Source organism: Drosophila eugracilis, unplaced genomic scaffold (genome assembly GCF_018153835.1).
Source record: "Drosophila eugracilis isolate 14026-0451.02 unplaced genomic scaffold, ASM1815383v1 contig_2163, whole genome shotgun sequence".
NCBI lineage: Eukaryota > Metazoa > Arthropoda > Insecta > Diptera > Drosophilidae > Drosophila > Drosophila eugracilis.
This window is the reverse complement of record NW_024573048.1, coordinates 424,545-447,697: the sequence shown is the minus strand read 5'-3', so window position 1 is coordinate 447,697 and position 23,153 is coordinate 424,545. Positions and strand designations below refer to the sequence as shown.

The window sequence follows — 23,153 nt, the reverse complement described above, 5'->3', positions numbered from 1 at the left end:
AACGCAGAGCGTGGACTTTTAAAATATACCAAAAAATACCAACTGGTGGATAACTTTGATGACCATTTGGTACGGTATTTAACTTATTTTTCAAAAGTTGATGATTCTGTTTTGCACGTCAGAAATTACAATCGATTTTTTATGATAAAAACTAAAAAAGCACACTGCATGAAAAAATATTCGAAAATTTTGGATTTTTAACAATCAAAAATTAATTTTTTCAAAATTTCATTAAATTTTTTTTCCACATTTAGAAGCATCAAAAAATACGTCGGAAAGATATTTCCCCGTCAAAATAAAGAAATTTTGTTTAAAATACAATTATTACAAGGAATTAAAAAGTGTAATCACAGTTAATATACTTGGATTTTTTATTTATTTAATTTTTTTGTTTCTTACAATTGCAATTTCGTTTCGTTACATTTTGAATGCGTTTATTAAAACTTGTAATTTGTTTGGTTTTCGGTTTTTAGGATCTCAGTTTCGTGTCAAAAAAATGAGAGGTTAACAATTTTTTAAATTAGATCTATTTGCTTGACTTAAAACGTGTTTATTTTTTGTTAACATAGTACTTTTAAACATTAATTTTTTTTATTGCAGCTTCGTGTACATTATTGTTTTTTTGGTTTGTATATTTTGCAATTTTTGAGAATGTTATTGAAATTCAAAATCGAAAGGTACAATTTGTGGTTAATATTGGTTTTAGTTTCTGATTTAGTTTAGTTTATAACTGTTCGTAGATATCCCTATTCTTTATGAGACTTAGCAAATTAAATTCGTTCATGCATCAGTAGCTTGTCAAATTCTAAGTTTTCAAAACAGATCCAATACAATTTTTGAAAAGATTTATCTTTTAATATCATGCTCATGCGTTTTGATTACAATTGATTACTGAAACAATGAGTACGTCCCAAACGCAAAATAATCATTTTAAAATGAAATTGGAAAAGTTTAAGGGGGAAATCACATTAGATGTTATTATGAAAGCAGCAATTTTATAATTACATTAACTATTATTTTAATCCAGAATAAAGCGAGATATTCAAATTCCTTCCTATACTACAGGCAGTGTTTCCAAAACCACTTTTTGATAACTGACGTGCTTGACAACTTAAAAGATTATTGCTTCTTTTTAAAGTGGCTTTTATTAAACTGGAATGATAGCAGATTTTCCATATATGTATGTTGTTTATGTTAAAAGAGTCGATCAAAAATAAATATCCAATGTGGTTTCCGCCCTTATTAACATTATTTCATTGCTAGTCTGGGTTAAAATGTTAATTTTCTTTGCTTATTACTTTTTATCTGAATTTCGTTGTTTTTCTTTTTTTTTTTAGATTGATAACTGTGACGTAACAATAACAAAGAGAAGGCCAATAAAATCTGTCTAAAACTATTTATGTTTGTAGAAGGGTGTATGTGTTTATTTAGATATAGATATAACAATTCCCAGCGAATCTTCTTTTCACAAATAACTAATGAAAACTGAAATTAGAGGAACCTAAGCTACTTCATAACTAACTACTAAATAACGTACAAATACAAATTAATGGCTTAAAAAGAGGATGAAGAGAAAAATATTTCCCTCAAAAACCAATATGATTTAAATTACGGATTTTTCAAAAGGGTCCGCTGGGAACTTTGTTTTCAATATTTAGCTTAAGAAATAGTGAGAGAGATATAGAGAAAATGTGACGTATGCAACAGTTTATGCCACCACAATTAGTACGACAAATTAATATATGAGTTTACTGAGCAATTAACCTTTTAAATGTCATACAGAATTTTTTAAAGCCCTATGAAATGCATACGCCACGGTGTGTGTGAGTGTATTTTAGTGAGGGAGAAATGCAAATGGGTGTCCTTACATTCAATTCTTTTTTAATTTTCAGCCTCCAATTAAAATGTATTTGAGCTTTAACAATTGTCAATGATTTCCTGTTCGGATTAGTTCTCCACCTCATAGATTATATAAACAAATTTAACAATATACGCTCATTACATTCGAATCGATTTGGAATTTGCTTTTGTCATACATCGTTAATATATATCAATTTTTTAATTGTAGATTGCAATTAACGTTTCATTCGCATTTGTCATTAATGTATATTTTCATTATAGGTGTATAATTAGGCTATAAATATTTTATTCATGAAACGATTTCGTTTTTCCTTTCTTTTTTCTTTTCAAAATTTTAAATTCCAAATAAATTGGAAATTATAACTACAAAAATTTAAAAGTGAGGCTGATCTCTGACTCAGTTTCTTGCTAAAATTGTCCCTGGCTAAATTCTAAATTAGTGAAATCATCCTAAATTGGGGATAATTCAGTGTCAAGACTATTCTATAGCTTCCATTCCTTTTTTTGTTTAACTGTTTTACGGATACGTAGATATCGCTATTGGGTATCATTCTCTATGAGGTTGCATCTACTCCACATGCAACTAGTACATTTGTCCTGCTTACAGACTATGTTCATAAGATATATGTAGAGTCGCTTGTGTGTTCCCTTTCGATCCGGCTTAGATCGAAATGCATTATTTTCTGAGTTCGGGATTCTGAGTTCTGAGGGCTATCCGAGACCGAGACGTTTAACAAATGCAAAACAATTCACTGATCAAATTGGAAATAATTTAAGATTTTACGGTTGGCTCGCTTTCGACGGCTCGCCTCACTAGCAACGCTTTACAATTTTGGTTTCCCTCCGTTTTTTTGGTTTGTTTGTTTTTTCCGTTTTATGGATTTTGAAGGGCTTAGGCCTTGAACAGCTGCGGAAATTCATTGGCTATTTCCCGAACTAGCTGCTGATCGGAGGCACTGCACTCTGTCTCCTCGCAGAAGATGCGCGTAAAGATCTTCATGAGGTCATGCTTCCGGTGCTGGTGCTCCTGATAATTCGTATTGCGCAGAATTCGTCGGCACAGCTCCAAGTAGCAGGGTCGCGTCTGATTTCGGATAAGTTATATAAAGATATTGTAAATGAGTTGATATATAGAATTCATGCAGACTCACCGAACTGCCGGCATCCAAATCGGACAGCTGGCGAACCACTATATCTATTAGCACTTTTATGTCGTTCGTGTAGAACATGCCCGCCGTATCCGGATGGCTGAATATGTCAATAAACATTCGTAGAACGGTGTTCATATGCTCATTGGGATGCTTAAGCAAGCGTGTTGGGTCATCTGGTTGTAATTTAAAAATAACTTTCGTTACTATATTTTCAAAACAGTAATAACCTTGTTTTTAACAAGGCTAGCACATAGTTATAAAATTCACAAAACAATCAAAGCTTACCCTCTCGATTAAGCAGGAGCAGAAGTTTCTCTGTAAATACCTTAGCGGATGGCAGATTCTGCATACCCTCGATAATTACATTAAAGGTGTGTTCGCTGAATTGTTGATTAAAGGCCAATAACAATGCAATGACCATGTCTACCAACAGCTCAGGATTGTTTCCCTCGACGATTTCCAACAAAAAGCTGGCAAAGTGAACTCCCAAATAATCTGCAGCAACAAAATACAGAAATATTAAAGTTATATGTTTATGGTCAGTTTCAAAATCTCACCCTGATGATTCACCGGCATTGGCTGTCCAAGCGAAAAGATGATGGTTAGCATCTTTACTAGCTGCTTGAAACGCTCCAAATTGGAGAAGTGCGTCTTCATGTCCTCGACCTGTGGGGAAATATGTGTTACATATAGGTTGACCTTGAGGGACTTATGTCCGTGTTTCTTTTTACAATTTCCAGTGGCAGCACCGAGGTCAGTAATATGTCAACAATGATATAGTCCAGGTGGCAAGCAGCCGTGAAGGTCTTGAGCAGCAGCCGTTTAATAGACCAACGCGTCTCCATCTGATAGTATTGCACTAGGTTTATGAACATCTGGTACTGATCGCAGGACATCTCGTAGCAGCTAATGCTCTCATCAGCGTTGATCTGTAAGGTATATAATAATATAATAATAATATTTTTTGACACTTAATTTAATCCGCAACATAAAGAGGTGATAAGTTTTGGCAATTTTGTATAACTCCTACCAGAATTTCGACAAGCTCCTCGAGAAACTGAATGATGTCTTCCTCATCCTCATAGAGCATCCAGGTGCGCTGCTCTGTATCGTTTTTGCAGTCGGCCAGCTGGGCGAAGAGGTACTGCAGTCGCTTAGCATCATGCGTGATGCCCAGCAGTTCCTTGGGTGTGGCCACTTTCCCAGTAACATGGACAGCAACTGCCTCCAGGTACGGATTAATGGCCCCATTATATAGCTGCTCCAGGCTGGTCAACACCACGCGCAACGCCTCGCAGGACAGATCGAAGCTGAGGTTTGTGTTTCGCCGTAGGGCGTCCACAATCTGATAGACATCCGAGGACTCCACCTTTAGCTGCCCGCCTCCTGTGGCTCCCTCCTCAATCCTGCCCAGACTAAGACCACGTTGCCGATGCGAAGGACTATCAATGCTGTCTAGCGCCTGACTATTGTCAGCACTGTCTCCATTGGCTTGGCAACCGTCGTCACTTGGCACGGCGCTTGCATCATCCGACTTGTCTGGCGCGCTGTCTGCCTCCTCCTGCTGCAATTCATGGTGCAAAGCAGCCGTACTACCATTGCTGTTGCCATTTCCGCCGGTGCTGCGTAATGCTGAGGCCGAGGCGGATGCGGATATGGATGCAGAGGCAGTACTGCCATTTGGCGGCTTGTGTTGCTGGCTGGTACTCATCTGACTGGTCTCTTTGTAAGTGGTGACCACATCCTCGCTGGTCGTCGTAGTGGTCGTTGTCGTTTCCGAGGGCTCTGAAGTGATACTATTGTCCTGCGCTACATCCCCGCCTGCGACGGTTGCTTTGCTAGATGATGCTGCAGTGGGTGTAGCTGGAGCTGGCGATGGCGATGGAGCTGGTGCTGGCGGTGCTGGGAGTGGCTGTTGCTGCTGCGGCGTTTGGATGGTACAGCTACTACCCTGGAACTGCATGCTACCCATACTGGGCGACTCCATCATTCCCTGATTTTGAAGTTGGCCACACGATGAGCCCACCGCTGGACTCGACATACTCTTCTTGCTCATGTCCAGGCGCTGGGAGCCAACACTGCCGCTGGGCGGTGGACTGTGCTGTCTGTGTTGGGAATGGAGATGCGTTTGGGATTGGGTGGGATGGGGATGAGAGTGCCGATGGCTACCCTTGTCACTATAACTATGCGAATAGGAGAGTGAAGAGTCACCATCGCGTTCGGAACTCTCCTGCACAGGATAATTTATAGGTAAGTGATTGAAATGCAGTGGCTATCATAAACTTACTGCATAGAGTCGCTCCATGGTGTGCTTCTTCTCACGCAGTCTGTCCAGAAGTTCGTCCTTGGACATAATTCCATTGATTTCATGTTCCGTGCACTTCTCCAGTGATTCTATTGAGGAGTTCAGAAAGCTTATGAGGAAGTCGTGCTCCACCTGTCCAAGATAAGTAAAGTAAGTAATGTGTTTAACACTGCTTTAGGGTATCACCCACCTTAATCTTCATTACGTAATTGGAGGGCACAAAGCCAATGTTGCCCTTCATGCTGACCACTTGCCACCAATTGCGCTGGCGGGCGGACGTCTGATATAGGATGAAGTACTCGCCCTCATCAAAGCTAATGGTCTTGGGATAGACCGCCTGGAAGTCGTACAGCGCCTTGAGCATCTCGATGCCGATGCCTAAACCAATATCACTGCCACCTCCTCCACTGTGTTCACTTGCTCCTATTCCTACTCCACCACCACTTCCTTGTGCTGCCTCAGATGTCGCTAAAATTTATATCCAAAGGGGGTTCAATTTGAAATGATTTGAAATGATTTCGAAGTTCAAAAATTTGAAAACATTGTATTTTTAAGGGCGTCGTCACTTACACACAAGCACTCGGGGAAAAAAATGCAGCAGGCGACAACAAAAAAAATGTTAAGTTCACTGCCGAGGGCCAAAATGCGGACTGCCGACGGTCTTTAGTTTTTCTCCTTGTATACTCTGTATTTTTTTTTTATTTGAAGAAAACTGAACTGCACTGCAGAATTCCGCAGGACTCGCATACAGTCGCACAACAGGATACTCCTGCTGCTGGAATTTTTAATAGAGCGCCCCCACACAGGAAAAGGAAAATGCAATTTTCATATTTCACTTGCTCTAGCTCGCTCTTCCTGCCTTTCCCGTTTCTGCTTTGTGCGCTGCTTTTTGGCCCTGCAACAACGCCTTGCGCTTTTGATCCTTTTTAGCTTACATTGTTTTCCTCACAAACACAAACACGCCCGAGAGAGCCACGTGGCTTCTGCGCTCTCCACTGCCTTGGCTACACCGACGAAAATAATTAAAGCTAAATGGCAAATTTTGAAAACGATTTAGTTTGCATAATGCTCAGGTATCATGATTTTAAGGGATAAGAGTATGTCAAATATCGTGACTATTTAATTACATAATATACAAACAATATATACCAATTTTAAAATCTCTTTGATTTGCAAGAAATAGGAAGACTTTAATTTCATCGATGCCCAATATTTAAAGACTAAAGTTTAATAACTTATAGGTAATATCTTATCAAATGTTCTTTGCGTGCTTATGTTATTTCTTTGTGTAAAAATCTCAACACGAACAAATCCATTTCAAAACACAACGCCCCCTACACTGCCCCGCCTACTGAAGCTCTCTCTCCCCACGCGCGCGCATATCCCTCTTTTTCTCGCAGGATATCTTTGCAGGAGCGAACCGGTTCATAAATTAGACAGTGAATAGCGGTATTAATAAATTATTAATACACTTTTACTGTTTTAAAGTAATGTCTCCCTTAATCATCACAAATTTTTGTAGGAGTTTAATGAAAACACAATAAAGATTTATTTAAATAAACTACACTACATCATAATATGAAATTAATTCATATTTAGATTTTGTTTTTAAGAGATTTAAATATTATATGGTTAAGGTCGATACTAAGAATATTTCCAGAATATGATGAATATAACAAATACGTGTGTTACTTTTTTAAAATACCTGAAGGATTCCGGAACTGTAAGGATCCGTTTGAAAGGACTAATGATTCCGGAACTTGTCAAAGGCACCTGCTGGACTCTCATATACACACATACACAAATATCAACACATACATAGTAAAGGCGGAAATAATGTATGGAAATGCGACAATAGAAACAACAAAATGGAGGTGAAGAGAAATATGCCCGCCCACTTACCCATCTTTTTTGGGCGCACCTTTTACTCTAATTGCGTTTGTCGGCTGTTGTTGTTGCTGCTGCTTTTGTACTCTTCCTGTTGTTTGTTGTTTTGCGACGTCACCTATCCTTCGTCCTGTTAGCTCCTCCACTTCCGCTGCTGACGTCTATGAACCAAGGACGTTTGCATATGTGTTTAAGTATCCTCTATCTTTCTTTTCCTTTGTGGTCCTGCCAATGGGCGTGTTTCCTTCTCCTCTTCTCACTTGCTCTGTTCCTTTTTGTGCTGGATGTCCTTTTGAAGCGACAGCTAGTTCCGCTGCGCCATCACTTGTTATGGTTGCCTTTGGCAGCGGTACGCGAATGATAAATTCACTCGATTAATTTCGATGATGCGAGTTGCGAATGCGATGATGCTGGCCCTCTCGCCAAATGCGATGCACTTGTTTTTGTTTTCCTTTCTTCTCTGTCTATTCGTCGCCGGCGGATAGGGTGCTGATGTGAAACTAGAGCAATAGGCGAACAGTATTACTCCATAAAGTACACTTAGATAAACAAGAAGTTCAATTTTTTTCGTTATGATTTAAAAGCATATATACTAATAAATGCACATAACAAAAGAGATCCTCCTATAAATAAGATAGCATTTAAGACGTTTTTAACGATTTTAGAATAAAGCTTATGAATAATCTTCATTATATTGTTATCCCAGTTTCTAGGGAGAACTGTAACAGTCGACAGAACGCTTTACTAATCACACGTTTATTATTTAGAGAGAGCACTGTCCGTAGAACGAGGCAAGAAGGCTAAGCGACAAATTGTTGTTGTAAAGCCAAGATGAGTGTTTGTGGAAACAACAACTTATTCCACACCCAGAAAAAAAAGCCGCAAGACAAACGCTCACACACGCGCACAAGGGTTAACGGTGACTAGAGTTTGTTTATATTTCGTTTTTAACTTGCAAATGATCGCACAAGCACAAAATAATGACTCCGAATTTCATTAACAATCTCTTCACAATTTTACCAAGTTAAAGCAGCGGAATCAATAAACAAGCATTATCCAATCACTTGTTTTTATTTCCTTATTTTTCTTTGTTTTTTTTTTTATTATCTAGTGGTGGGACATGCCGGCATGGTATCGTTATCAATTCTTGCTATCGAGAAAGCCGTTAACTTGGCGCTTACATTCAAATAAAGAAAAAGCTTATTTTCGTTCAGGTTTAGCAAAACGTTTATTTTTATAGAGTATTTAAAATTTTCTGAAAAGGACATTACACACGGTGGTTTATATAAAAATACCGATTTTAGGAGCAAGCAAATAAATGGGGTCCGTTGCTATTGTCATAAAAAAGGTTTTATTAAATGCTAGCAATTTTTTTTTAACGTTATGCACATACGTACATGTATATATCTATTTTTTAAATTGGTTATGATTCTTTTGTAAACTCACAATTTGCTATTTTAGTCTAACTTTGCGATAACGTTAACTAGGCATAAATTCTATATAAGTAAAGTTATCTTTCGTTTCTGAAGGCATCTTATCAAAAGTCCCTAAGTCCTAGACGACCCAATACTTTTTAGTTTAAAGATTCAACAATTTTTTCCGTTTATTTGCTTGCTAGTGGTCACAATAAATCATAATCGTATAATAATGTTGAAACAATCACATACACAATAAATTATAATAGCACAGGTGTTGTTTTTTTAGTTATACTTATCATATCTAGTTTAATAACAGCAGGCCACTTTTAGACATATGTGTGTTTCGCGTGTGTGTGTGTAAATATATCAATTAAAAAAAAAATAAACAACTTTCCATTGTACTTGCATTTATAAAAATAGGAATAATATAATAAATATATATGATGTAAACGAAAACAAACAGAAATACATTTTAACCTTGCCTCGTTTTGAACTATCTGTATTCATATTTTTTGTAGGTCTTGTGGAACGGCACTTGGTTGAGATTTATGTTGTTGTAGTTCTTCACGTTGGTATATATAGTAGATTTCATAGCTCTCACTTCTTTGTTCTCTATTTAACTATTGCAAATCTGTCGTGATCGAGGGCTCGACGATCCAGAAATCCCATCGAAACGATGACCGAGAACCAGTTAAAGAGGAGGATAACATGGCTGGCTGGGGACCCTTACTGGAAAATCCTCATGTGCCTCATAACCATTTTTCATAATCCATCCTCCTTCTTCGTCCTGTCTGACAGCCTTTCATTTCTAAAGGCCACGCACGGCCACAAAACATTTGTCCACAATTAGGATCTTGGTGCACGCTAATTGTTAATCCGTTTTAAATTATGCTATAAAAATAATATTGATAAATGTTGCTCCGTATCCGTATCGTATCCATTCCGTTTCGTTTTGCCGTTGCCTTTGTCTTTGCCCTCAACATATGCCGCACTACATCCAAACGGACCCACAAAACCCAAATCACATGCGCCGGCCACCGGCCGGCTGCGTTGGACGTGTCCGCAACGCGCTCCTCGATCATTTCTCCTCGCAGCAGCCGTTCTTGGCCAGCTGCTTCTGCAGCGCCGGCGGAATGAAGTCTTTCGTCTTCGTCTTGGAATGATAGCCCTGACCGAGCAGAGCCGGCTCCACCTGCTTGCCCTCCTGGATGCCCTGGATGCGCTTCAGCAGATCGTAGTTGATGCGCTCGCTAACCACAGAATCTTGCCTGGCCAATACAAAATATAGATATCGGATTAGTTTATCTTCAAAAATATATTTTTATTTTTGATCCGACTTACTTGTAGTCCGGGTGACTAAGCACCTGCTCGCGCATCCAAGTCGCCGTGGTGATCAATTCACCGGCGGCACGCTTTTGAATGAAGCGAAGATACTGTTCAATGGTACAATGCGTATCTGTGTCCACCTCCATGGACTGCAAATAGCTACGGATCAATGGTACCAGACCGGGAAACACGTTGGGCTATGAACGGAAAACATTAAATAAGTTTTTAAACTTCTTTATTAAGTAAACATTTCGACTCTTACCTTTCCATTGAAGATCTCATTGATTGACAGCAGTTGGAATAGCTCGTTCTCTTCGTCATCGGTGTCAGTGTGATCACTATCTGCGCCATTAGAGGATCCATTAGATCCATTGATGCCATTGGTGGTGCCATTGGTGGTACCATTGGTGGTACCATTAGTGCCATTTGTGTTGCCGTGTCCGTTCATCTTGGCCGAACCGTTAGTCAGAGGCTGTTGCTCGTCTTGGTCCCCATTCTCACTGCCATTACCATTGATCAGTCCATTGCCGTTCAAGGTGGCCTTGCCATTGGTCTGAGCATGAGCTTGAGCCTGTGCCTGAGCCTGAGCCTTGGCTGCTCTTTGCTCGGTAGTCTTCGAGGATTTGCGGAACCAGAACTTCTCCTTGCGACAGGCATCTCTTTTTTGTGCTGTCTGCATGTTCTCATCCACCTTGCTGATCGGCGTAAGGAAGTTCAGCTGGTAGGACAGGATCACACGGGTGAGCAGCACCACAAAGCAAACTATGGCAGCGTTCTCGAAATCACTGATCTGAGCCTCGCAAGGTCGGAACTCGACACGCCAGCCAATGGAACTATTTGGTGGCGGTGGCTTAAAGCGCATGGTCTGCCAGTTGGTGGATTGAATGTTCTCGAAATGATCGGTATCCTCCTTGTCGTTCTGGTGCACCTTTTCGCTGAACAGCGACACTGTGTCGCGGATGAACAAATGGGCCACATGCTGAGCCAGCAGATGATCAATACCGCCTTCCACCAAACGCTTGTAGACCGCCTCATCATAGGTGAGCGGTACATCGTTGTATTTGGCACCCTCGGGCGACAAATAAGAATCGATGGAATCGTAACGGGACTTGGCGATTCGGAACTTTTGCTTATCAAGCGGTGCCAGTCCACGTTCCTCTTCCGTGCGACAGTCCACCGAGGAGCTGATCACATTCCAGCGGCAATCCGACTCCGTCAGATAGCCTCTGTAAATGGGCGATGCGGCTGTCAAAGCCAACATGATCGGGCACAGGGGAGCAAGCTGATCGTAGAGGCGTCTCGCTTCGGTGATGTTGCAGGCCTGGAAGGTCAGTTGTAAGCAACAGCAGCCCATGCCGAAACCCATAGCGTCCAAAAGCACAACATCTGGCTCTCCAGGCGGTGCACCCTCCACTGGCAACTTGGTCTTTGTATCCTTGAAAACTGCAAAAATGCAATAAGTTAGTTATTTCAAAGTATTTGTAAGAAAAATAAAATACACTTACCTTTTAGTTTAATGGAGACCTTTTCACCACGTCGCTTGCGAATGTTACGAGTCAAGGTTTTGAAACGCGGATGACCCGGAAAGATGGCCTCATCCGGGAAGTATAAGGAGCGCGCTGAACTAAGAGGATCCTCGGGACGTGGCTGAGCCAATGGGTAGGTAAAATTTGGGGCGCCCAGGCGTGGGAAATTCGTGATGGACATGACGCACTCGTCCTTGGCTAACAACTCGGTGACTTCTTCACGACGATAGCGCATATTGGCCTCCACCAGATTAAAATGGGCCATCAGGCCGCCAAATGGTTTTCCAGGTGTGCCCTCAATCATATAGGCTCCATATTCCGGACGCCACAGTGACTTGACACCCTTGGGATCGGCCAATTCCTTTTCATTTAGTTTAGCAAGCAAGTCCTGGGCACGCAGAGCCACTCGAGCCACACCCTGCTCTTCATCAAATTTTACGATAATGTATTCAACCTCGTCACCCCATTTGAGAATATCACCCTGACGATCCTTCAGTCTGTGGTACAAGTTTATAAACTGATTCACGCCATGCTCACGGACATGATCCGCCAGTGCCTTGGTTTCCTCCCAGGAGAGTGGACTGCCCTCGCTCAATAGACCCATTACTGCAAAAATATAAAAAAAATTATAATACAAATTATTTCAGGTTCGTCATACTTCTTTTTGATTTAATATCTAGTAAGGTAAATAAAAAAATACCTATAAATTTTGATTTTATTCCCTGCCCTGCCCCGATCAGACCCTGCCGATCCGTTCCGTTTCGATCTAAACCGATCCGGTGTGACGTCTGGGACAGACTACTACGACTACTGCGCCATTATCACCCGGAATAGCAACCCTCTTTAACCTCCTCTCCGATTTCATTCCGACTCGAACATTGTGCAATCGCATTCGAAACATAGAAAGCTGCACTCGATGCATTTTCAATTTGTAATTTGCATTTTCATTGCGATTGCATAAACAATATGACTTGACCATACACGGATAAAAAACAAGTCGAAGATATTTGGATATGTAGTCTTTTGTGAGTATCCATCATTAATATTATCATTAAATCCAAAATATATTGGTCTTTATAATGGAAAGTATTGAAAGACGTCAAGAATGACTTAAAATTATTTTTCTCTGTGCAAGCACGCTTAGTACTTGATACCCCGCATTCGCCGATCGCCAGTCAATGCCCTCCGAATGCCCCACCTCCGTTTTGATATTGAATTTAAGTTTCAAAATCGAATTCGAATTCCACCGATATCACTTCATTCTCCTACGTAATATCTTAAGGGCACAAGTGCATTCGTGTGCCGGAATTGGAGTGCATTTATATTGTTTGCCATTGTTTTGGTCTTGACACTCGCACAATTTACAACATTTGGTTCAATTAATTGATAAGGTGCGACCGACCAAATATTAATCAAATAATTGATAACGTGGTAGAGCGAGCAGCCTTTGGGTATAATTCCACAACCGTGTGCCCCAACACTTATATATATATATAAATATATAATATATATATATGTATATATTTAGGCATCCGACAAGTTGCCGTGCGCCACTCGAACTGATTGAATCATACGGGGGAATAGGAAATTTCAGATCGCAGATTTACAACCGGCACCAAAGCACTCCACTCCAAAAAAAAAAAAAAAAAAAAAAAAACACTCCACCCCAAAACACTTTACTTCACCTCATCGGAATCCGATCCGTACCAGCTTCCAGGGTAATCAATGTCAGAATGTCAGGCCAACTGACGACCAACGGAGCGTATACTTATTATACCTATAACAATCACCCGAACGTGGCCAAAAATCGAGCTGAATTACATCGCTATTTGGAGCAAAAGTTTCGAGTTCTTGACTGACGATTGTGCAATATTTTAGCTGGCAACTGTTGATTGCCACTTTGAAATCGAATCCTATTATTAAACAAATTCTCTGACAATCTTGCAACGAGTTTGAAGAAGCAGAACAAGTGTGGCTTCAAATTCAAGTTCTAAGTTTTACCATTTACACTATTCAACTATTCGAAATCTTTCAAATGTTTAAACTTTATGCTTTGTATTTTAAATATAAACACATGCCTTGCAGTACATAAAAAATGTAAAGTGAAAATCTAACAACTTGTGGGTATCCTTTTTAAAAGGATATATAAAAAATTTTAACTGTTAGTAGTGTTCTTTTTTTCCTAGACATAAGTTAACAAATCTATGGATCCTTCAAAGATTTTCGTTACCTTAAAGGATCTGTAAATAAAATATATTTCACCAGAACTTAAATATAAAATCACTTTAAAAAAAAACACTTAATTTCACTTTCGTTAAGGATACCTTTTTTACTATATGTAGATCTGGCTGACTAGTTAATTAAACTTGTGATTTGCAAATGAAAATATACAATTTCTTTTTCTTAATTGCAAAATGCCAGAAGGTTTTAGTCGCTCCACGGCCAAGCAGCGACTAAATATATACTCGGCCAGACTCCAGCTTTTCACGGAGCAGCCACGCTGCCGATGTCGGCGACTTCGATGCGATCGGATCGGTTGACGACGAACCGAAGAATCCGAATCCGAATCCATCGTCAGTTCTCAGTGATGGGTTTACGGGTCTTATTGGGGAAATCACACAACGGAAGACTTCTGAAAATGTGGTGGCACGGGGCAGGAGTGGGAATCGTTCATATCTGGACGATCGACGATCGGTCATAAAAACGGACCCGAACCCAAACCCAATACCAATCCATAAATGATCCATAGATGGAACACGGGACGTACTCGAAACGATCAAGTGCCATTATAATTATTTGAGCAGTTATTTATTATATTTAGAAATACTCGGACAGGCGGGTAAAAGAATTCATTTTGAGCGAATCTGGTAATCCGTCTAGAAGGGTTTATTATATATATTAGTTATTGGCTACATATTTATAGATTTTGGGGGCTTTGTTGATGATTTACCACCGTTCCATAAAGATTGCGTCCCGATGGGAAGCCGTTTGTCCACAAAATACTTGAACGGACATCTGAATTGTAAATAACTGCCATTCAAGTTTCGGCAACTTTATAATATTCAATGTGTTCGAGAGGAAACGCATAGATTTCAATCAGTTGCCCATAGTATATCATATGACTTTAAGTCCGTTTGGAGCTTCTAAATCCGTATATAATTCAATGTCCCCGAAGTTTCTCAGAAAACGAGAGGCTACAATAGCAGGTAGTACCGCTAGAAACGCTGGTCTTGTCGGAGGTTAAATGTTTGGCTGGAGGAGCACCTGGTGTTTGGAGTCGAATCTCAATGGTAACATTTAAAGGAAAAACTACTAGAGCCAATTTGATATAGCCAATAGCTATTAGATATCTACTTTCTTAAGTACCAGTTTCCACCACTTGTAGACTTTGAAAAAGTTGGGTAACACGATCTTTGAGTACATTTTATTGGTGGTCAGTTTATTTTGAAGATAATTTGATATTGTAGCCTTCAGAGTTCAGGGATATTTATATCGATTGCCTTAGCTTTTAGGTGTTAGCTCTTATGGTATTTCCAATCTAGGCTTCTTATCAATATATTTGATTTTATTATAACAAGCTAATTAATCTTTTCTATCAATCAGTATACAGTCACTCGACTGTGGTTTATTTATGTAGTGATTGTATGACTATTTTCCTGCCTCCAAAACTCTTTATACTTATCGTCTTAATTCCTGCACTTGGAATCTCTCCTATCACAGCTGGCAACCAATTGACTGGTAACTTGAAAACAAATCAACAACTTTCGACGCGGAACGTTAGATTTGGTAAGGAGGTAAAGGAGTGCTCTCAAGTGGACACTTGTGGGGTTTATCAATGGGTATATTTTCCTCGATTCTCAGTTACTGATTTTCTGAGTTCTAAGTTCGTGGTACGGAAAAGTTAATAAGAAAAAAGATAGGGTGGGTGGGTGGTTGATTCGCTGTTTAACTTACTGCGACGATGCAAATGCGCTTAGATAAGTCTCAATTGCACAACTCGTACATAGTTCTGTGTGTATGCCTGTTTTTTATATATGGTATATGTATTGGATTAGATAAGAGGCTCCAAGTGCCCCTCATTTGGTAATTGCATTTAGCTGCGGGATGCCATTTTCTTTTTTATTTTTATCTTTCCCTTGGGATTAGGTAAATTACTGGAAGGTAAAGAAGACCGTCTATATAATGGGTTTGGGATTCCTTCCTTAGAATCTGTCTATAATATATTTACACTTCATAACTGTCACTTATTATAAACTTTTCTCTCTTCATTGATACATATTACATTTTACATTTATTTTTAATAATTTAACTGAAAATTAACTAATTATTTGTAATTAACATCAAAATTCTAAATTTAAAATGCAAATTTGTGTATAAAATATGGCTTTTATGAATTTGTTTCTTTTCTTCTAGCTTTTTGAGGCTGTTAATTAATGTGTAAATTTTGATTTTAGCACGTTTGCCTTAATTGCAAAGTCACCGCCTTCATACATATATGTTAAAATATATATAGTTTGAATTATATGTTCGGCAAGAATCTGTGTACGTTTCTCTGATGCCTGATTTGTGATCCTGACCAACGCAATTGAAATTGTCGAAGGGCAGCACAGCACAATGATTTTGTGTTTTTTTTTCACTTTGTATTTGTATTTCTTGCGTTTTGCCATGTCATTTATGAAAACAGTAAGCGAAGCCAATATGATACCAGTTTGCGGGTGTGTTTGTTAGATTTTCAACTATGAAAACAATGGCTAGCAATTAGTGGATGAGTCACTTAATGTTCTTAGCCATTTAGCAGTACATTACAGAATGATTAAAAGACAATTTGAAAATCCCATAACTGACTGATAAGTCAAGTTCACCAGACATATGTTCGAAGAATATAGGAAAATAAAGTCTGATTACAACGCTTTATCGATTTCAGCTGAAATTCCGCACGAAATTTCGGCTATTGAAGGTTTACCCAGACTGCGCACCACCCTGCGTATACGCAATTTGATTTTTTGTTTTGACACTTTCAAGGGTTTTCAATGGCGTCGCGAAATCAGCAGTCAGTCCACTAGTCATAAAGCACATGAACATGATCCTCGAACGGAAACCAAGCGAATCTAAACATCCGCGTTTCAATACACAAAGAAAATATAAAAACCTCTTTTTAAAGAGATTAAAAAACAAAAAGGGTTTTATATATATATATATATTTTCTTGTCAGTAAAACCAAAAACGTTTAAATCGAAATTTCTCAAAATACCTTAAATGCCAAGTAAATGTTTGACAAACATTTCTTTTTCTGTGTGCACATTCACAATTTCAAATCGAATGCGGAAAGAAGCAATAGAAAATTCAAAACAGAACATACACATCACATCACGATGCCTTTGCCATGTTTTCTTTTTTTTGTTGTTCAGGGTCGCCAGACCTCAAGTGAAATAGAAAACAAAAACCTATGCACATATTTCCCATTCAGCGAGAACGGGAAAATCTCAACGAAAGAGAACAATATCTTAAGCAGTTTTCAGATAAGCTATAGTTTTATAAATTCTAAAATTCGAAGAAACTTTTTAAGTTTCTTCTTGAATTTCATAAGCTGAAATATTCTTTACTAAATTAGGAATCTCGTAATATGAATTAAATGCTGAGCAAATATATTTTGAGTTCTTAGAGGCAAAAGAGGGAAATCGCAAAGTGCATCATAGTAAAAATAATAAGATAACGGACAGATTACGTATACGACTCATAAAACGGTCGTCGTCGCACTGAATTGCGACGTAATAAATTCTCTTTGGCCGTGACACTCACAGCGGGAAGGGTATGGGGATTACGAGAGGGATTATGGGGCCATTACGTAGGAAGAGGGGTAACGGACGTTTCCCGGGTATTGGGGGCCCGCCCGGGAGGCATGGGCGTGTATTATGCATATGGGAACCAGGGCAAAGAATTCCGCCTGGTGAGAAATTTGAAAAACGAGAACCGTGCACGTCAGTTAATAAATATTAATTTCCTAATTGATTGCCGGTCGATAGTGTACAGTGCGTGGAATGCCTATAAACTGTGCATTTAATATTAAAACAACCCTTCAGCTTAAGTAACTTTCTTATCTGAATAAACTTTAATCAAAGATTAATCTATATTTTTCCTGTAGAACTATATAGCTGGCACTGGCTATTAGCATATTTTCTTAGATACGTACATATGCACATATCCCTGGAATATATCTTTCTACAGACACGACTGATGTTTATATTATACAAATTAGCAAACATTTCAAAATGCCACCCCTTAGGCCCCGTTTTTGTTAATTTTCGAACGCTTTAAATGGCAAGAGCACGTGTGCGTCGATGGCTTAATCATTTTTGATATTTTTTTTTTTTTGTTCGTTGCTCGCTAATTGTTATTGCTGCCAGTTGATGCACTTGTGCAAATGAATGCGTGTCCATATATATACATATATATCTAAATATATATATATAAATAAACATATATGAATTGGTTGTCAGTTGTTGTTTAATTAGCAACAGTAGTCCGTCGCTTAGTTTGCGTAAGTTATAGAGCAAACAAATAACCAGGAGTGACGCACTCGATGGCAAAAGGGTTCAAAACAATGTAGATATGGATGGGATCTAAAACATAATAATAACAATCTTCAGCAGAAACTGGGAAATATCCGTCAACCGATTCTCCAGTGTTTTTTTTATATTTCTGTGAATCATGTGATACTTTTGCGTAATCAAATGTTTTTCTTTTCCAATTTTGCCGGCTTGTGCCATATCGTATAATTGCTAGCAAATGAAGATTGCTAATTGAAAAACCGTTTAATATTTGCATTTGGGGCAAATAAACACAAGACACTCGACGAAGTTTCTCTATAAAATGTAAGGTTTGTCGACATTTGGTAACCACAAAATGAAAGGTTCTGAAGGTGTTTTCCCAAGGGAAACTTTTTGTCATTTGAATCCTTGAGTCGTCGTATATCTGTGTATAATCGTTAAAATCATAAAACAATTAACTTAATGCCAGTGCAAAGCTATAACATACAAAACAGAACAACAAAAATACCCGTTTAACAAACATTAACTTATCGCATTTGGTTGCTAAAATTCATTTCCTGGCGACGACACTTAATTAACGAGAGGCACTGGAAAGGGGGGTGCAATGCACTTGAGGGATGAGTAATAAAGTTTGAGTTACGATCGTATAACGTATTGGGTATTTTGGAAGTCTCTTAGTCACGAGATCTCAACTCGAATACGATAAACTCTGCTATCCTATTCGAAGAATATTACTTAGTATGTCAACGTTTTTATTATTAACTCATTTCACTGCGTCACTATAACTAATGGTTTCATCTTAAAACTTGTAAAGACGTAAAAGTAGAGTAATTAGCTTTTACAGGAAACCATTATATCTTGTGGTTTGAAGTAAACTACTAAAAACAATTTCACTTAAGGGGGTTTCATTAGGGTTTATGTGCAATGTTTATTGCTTGTGGTTTTAGATAATTTAGGAACTCATAAAACTAAGCAAACTACCAAATACAATATATGTTCAAGTATTTAAAGGTTATAAAACACGTATTCCAACTAGTATTTAACTATTCTTCTTAGAAGTCGTCTAAATTCATTATATTTTAAAGCATTTTCTTAATTTTCCGTTCCTAATTCCTAACTAATTACAACTACATATATCTTTTCTGAAGAAGCAATTAAATACGAAAACGAGGACAACAGTTAAATAAAAAACAAAAACAAGAGCAAAAGCAGATAATAACAATAATACAGTTGTAAAAACGATTACTCAAGCAAGTTGGCCGCTAATGCGCATCGACAAACAATTACCTGGTGGAGAGCAAGGCCTAAGGCTACACAGTGAAAAATAATAATAATAAATAACTTAAGTTTTAAAAAATAACAATAAAAAATGAGTAACCTCATTAATATTTTCGAAATATCACGCTTATACAGCCATAGATAACAGCCCTTAAATCTCTACTTGTTGTTGTGAAAATCATGATGAAAGTATTTCTTTAATATATATTTTAAATATCATGCTGATATGCTATAGATATCAGGCGTTAATTGCACTGCTATGTTTCGTGATTATAATATTATGTGATTGACATATATTATTTTAATTAATAAACACTTAAGGCCTCACACTTCGTTCTGTGTAGCCAATGCCTATGGCATTTTTAAGTGGCTTTTCGGTGCGTGACAATGGCTGGGATTAGGCCGCTCAATAAAGGCTAACTTAGGGCAAGGCCAAATGGCGCTATCTGAACGGACACACCGGTTTATGCGTAATAAACATATTTATCTAATACAAATCAAATATGCACATACATATACCTATTACAGTTGAACGCCTTTGAGCAAGTCATGGCTCGATAACAATTGCAAAGTTTACAACAACTGGAAAAGGCATTGAAAAGCTTTGATTGCTTTTCGCACGCCTCTATCAAACAACAGTTGTAATTGATCGTGAGATGCGTATGACAGGGAAGGGGAAATACAGTCAGCGCTCTCTTATAATATACAAATTTATAAACAATTTCATAAGGATCACTTTCTAATAGTCCCATTTACCCTAATGACAAATGACAAATATTGTTTCATTGTTGTATAGTTTTTATGGGTTTACCATATAGAATACTCACTGTAGATCGGTGTGAGTCACGGGTAGAATTCGTGGGAATTTTCTGCATGTTCATGCTGATAGATCAGGAAAGCAAAATGATATGATGTTTTGTTTTTACGTTGCTTCTCTCTTTTCCGCCTTTTTTATCCCCTCTATCCCGAAATTACGTCACCGGAAGCTTTGCATATTGTGGTGAAATTGCGGCAAACATTTCTATAGCCTAATGTTCATTTTAATTCCTCCTACTGGAGGGGGGATCTTTAACTGAGACGCAATTGGAGAGGAATACCCCATTAACACTCGGTCAAACGCGGCGTATGAGCAATCTGCTCGCGTGCTAGTGACGTCACTTTAGCCGGCAAACAGTGACTCGACAAATCCCGGAATATCGGGGCCTAATATCGTTGATTAGGAACCCATTGCATGTCCAAATTTGTTTTTTTCACATTGGTCATGGCAAATGTGAGAATACGAGAATGCCAGAAGTTTCCACTCAAGGTCTTTTTTACCACCCAAAAATAAAAAAAAGTAAAAGAATGAAGGGCAAGAAAAATGGGTGTAAATCGCATGCACATCAAATTGAACGAATGTCAAGGCCTTTGTTCACAACAACCACATACCACATATATACAAGAACAACAAAGTCCGGGTGATACTTAAAATCGAATTGCCCGGTAATTACGGCAAACAACATAGAAAATCAAAAAAAAAAAAACAGAGTAGTTGGCCGCTCTGGTAATTACGCATTTACAAAATGTACACAATTATTGACAATGTGGGCTATAAAATTAGCAAACAAAAGTACTAAAAGCGATCAATTTTCGATTTAGGTAGAAAATTAATATTGCTATTAATATTCTTTAGTTAGGCATATTATTATATTTAATATTTTGCAATGGAAAGTTATTATTACCAATCAGCTAGTTAACAAATTATAATAGCTTTAAAGAAATTTTCTATAAAATGAATGTTTTATGGATCATTACAATACTTGTTTTACGTTTTCCTATGTTCTTAAAAAATTGTAGTTCTTTATAAAGGTTTTTCTGAAATTTTTGATATAATTCCTAATATTTTGCCAACTGCTGTCCACCGGACAGAGCCCAAGGCCTTGCCATTTTGACCCCCTTTGAACGAAATCATTAAAAAACCTGCCGCGTCACTAGTGTTAAATAAAATACCAGTAATAGCAGCAAAAACAACAAATGCGGGGGGAAAACACCAAAAACAACAAGTACGTTAGCAACAACAACTTGCCGGCAAAAAAGTTAGCCGCAAAAGCACACACACGCAAACAAAAAGCAAACGCAAAGACAAACAAAAGCAATGGTACACGCTGCCGTATTTGTTCCAATAAGAATGTGCGACAATTGGTGAGTGTCCTCTCAGCTGTTGCGTCGTCTAATAAGAAATACATATACAGGCGGCATATAGTCGCAATTGGAATTATGTATATAAGGAGTACTATTAGCATACTCTAACTTAAATAAAATAATATCTTTAGGGTTGGACTTATTAGAAATTTTCTACTGAAAAAAATTGAGTACAACAAGATTTCTTAAAATCTCAAAATTTTGGAATCAATATAAAATATTCCACAGGTAGCTCTTATCTTAGGAAATTTCATATTATTTTGATATCAATACTTCACAACAAAAACCTTCAAAGCTTAATATTAAATAAAATGATCGAGATATTTACAATATATTATTATCTCTAATATTAAAAAAATGTGCACTGACCTGCTTTTGATCTTCCTCTCTTTTTCTCTCTGTCTAACGGTCTCTTGTTGCAGTTTTGGTGGGGTTGTGTAACGTTATTTGCCGAATTTACCGCTGTTTTTTCGCTCTCACAATTTCCTTTTTGTTATTGGTATGTGTTTGGTTGTGTGTGTATTTCTATTGAAATTAAATTCACAATTATTATCATTATTATTACAAGAACAAAAAATGTAAAATAACAAATGATTATATTAGCTGGTCGCGTGTTTTCCTCACTTCACACCCTCTAATTTACAGCTGCGGCGTCAGCTGCTCTCTCTCTCTCTTTAGATGTAAACAGTATTGCGGACAGGTTTTTCAAAAAAAAAATGTTTGACTTTTTTTGTTTTAGTTTTAATTATAGAAATACTGCTGCCACCGGAATTGAGATCGAGAAATCTCTAAAAAAAAATCAGGGGCGAAATTCACGAGAAACGTGCTCCCCCGCCCGGAAAGGTTCTTTCCAATTGGACTTGTGGTAAGTGTGCGGGTGTGAGTTTGTGTGCGTGTGGGTATTTCACAATAAGTCCACTCGATTTTACCGTGTTATATTTATTTGTAGTTTGGTTAAACGCGACTTTGGTATTGCGTTTCCTTTTTGCCGCCAAGTGTTCCGTCAACGTAAACAGTTTTATTAACACAAACGAATGCCAAAAACAATAAAACGCTCCACTTTAAATACAAATTTTGAGTGTGACCAGGTGAGGTAATGTCAAAAAAGTTGGTAGTCCACGCGTTAGTACGATATGCAACCCGATATCGATATTTTAATATGCTAGGTAGCACATGTTGCTTAACTAAATTGCCTATTTTATTATATTAAACAATGAAATTATTTGGTTTTATCTTGCTTAAATTGTTGTATTTATTATTTAATCCTTTATATGATAAAATTGTTTAATTTGAAAATAATATTTCAATAATCATAATATAATATTGACTTCTTGTAAAGAAATTGAATAACATTAAACTATATTAAAGCTACTCGTGCGACTTTTAAATTTCTGTAGTTATTAAACCACTTTTTAATTTTTATATTCTGGAACATTCTGGAATTTGAATTTCATCACAACTTGCAATGTCATTTCCGATATCCTAATTGCTTAACAGATATCTTGAGATGTACGTTCGTAAATCTGTATAGCTTAATATCCAACTTATTTAAATTGATTTATGGAAAATCGTTTGATATTTTGAGAAATTTAAAAACGACATGTTTAGTCAAGGATATTTTACTCTAAATGCTGCAAAACAGCTTTAAAGCAAAAAGATTTCTTTATAATAAT

At 37.8% G+C, this 23,153-nt stretch overlaps 2 protein-coding genes across 7 annotated transcripts; both read right to left on the bottom strand.

The window, feature by feature from the left end:
- Positions 1-347: 347 nt before the first annotated feature.
- LOC108103449 (NCK-interacting protein with SH3 domain) lies at positions 348-8,660 on the bottom strand. 4 transcript variants are annotated; one of them, XM_017208933.2, is made up of 10 exons: positions 8,224-8,660; positions 7,219-7,826; positions 5,507-5,784; positions 5,299-5,448; positions 4,042-5,241; positions 3,743-3,940; positions 3,569-3,677; positions 3,297-3,506; positions 3,012-3,184; positions 348-2,944 (listed from the first exon to the last, which is right to left on the bottom strand). In XM_017208933.2, the coding sequence occupies exons 2-10, from the start codon at positions 7,220-7,222 to the stop codon at positions 2,753-2,755; spliced, it is 2,514 nt and encodes an 837-aa protein (XP_017064422.1). In that variant the 5' UTR covers positions 7,223-7,826; positions 8,224-8,660; the 3' UTR covers positions 348-2,752. The 4 variants fall into 4 exon arrangements, with proteins under 4 accessions (XP_017064422.1, XP_017064420.1, XP_017064423.1 ...); XM_017208931.2 differs by having other exon boundaries at positions 7,219-7,703; XM_017208934.2 differs by having other exon boundaries at positions 7,238-7,703.
- Positions 8,661-8,773: 113 nt separating this feature from the next.
- On the bottom strand, positions 8,774-22,575 carry LOC108103450 (glutamate--cysteine ligase). 3 transcript variants are annotated; one of them, XM_017208936.2, is made up of 6 exons: positions 22,410-22,575; positions 21,850-22,005; positions 11,453-12,079; positions 10,210-11,390; positions 9,963-10,144; positions 8,774-9,889 (listed from the first exon to the last, which is right to left on the bottom strand). In XM_017208936.2, exons 3-6 carry the CDS (start codon positions 12,075-12,077, stop codon positions 9,700-9,702), a joined length of 2,178 nt encoding a protein of 725 aa, XP_017064425.1. In that variant the 5' UTR covers positions 12,078-12,079; positions 21,850-22,005; positions 22,410-22,575; the 3' UTR covers positions 8,774-9,699. The 3 variants fall into 3 exon arrangements, with proteins under 3 accessions (XP_017064425.1, XP_017064426.1, XP_017064427.1); XM_017208937.1 differs by lacking the exons at positions 21,850-22,005; positions 22,410-22,575 and adding an exon at positions 13,798-13,916; XM_017208938.1 differs by lacking the exons at positions 21,850-22,005; positions 22,410-22,575 and adding an exon at positions 12,174-12,239.
- Between the last annotated feature and the right edge of the window lie 578 nt (positions 22,576-23,153).

What these genes read in the sequence shown, in the direction of transcription:
- LOC108103449 (XM_017208933.2), bottom strand. An exon ending in CCATGGAGCGACTCTATGCA is followed by an intron (nt 5,242 to 5,298) that starts GTAAGTTTATGA and finishes TATCCTGTGCAG; the next exon opens with GAGAGTTCCGAACGCGATGG. An exon ending in CGGTGCTGCCACTGGAAATT is followed by an intron (nt 3,678 to 3,742) that starts GTAAAAAGAAAC and finishes ATTTCCCCACAG; the next exon opens with GTCGAGGACATGAAGACGCA.
- LOC108103450 (XM_017208936.2), bottom strand. Translation starts at nt 12,077, where the DNA reads ATGGGTCTATTGAGCGAGGGCAGTCCACTCTCCTGGGAGGAAACCAAG. An exon ending in ATGAGATCTTCAATGGAAAG is followed by an intron (nt 10,145 to 10,209) that starts GTAAGAGTCGAA and finishes TTCCGTTCATAG; the next exon opens with CCCAACGTGTTTCCCGGTCT. An exon ending in CTTAGTCACCCGGACTACAA is followed by an intron (nt 9,890 to 9,962) that starts GTAAGTCGGATC and finishes TGTATTGGCCAG; the next exon opens with GCAAGATTCTGTGGTTAGCG.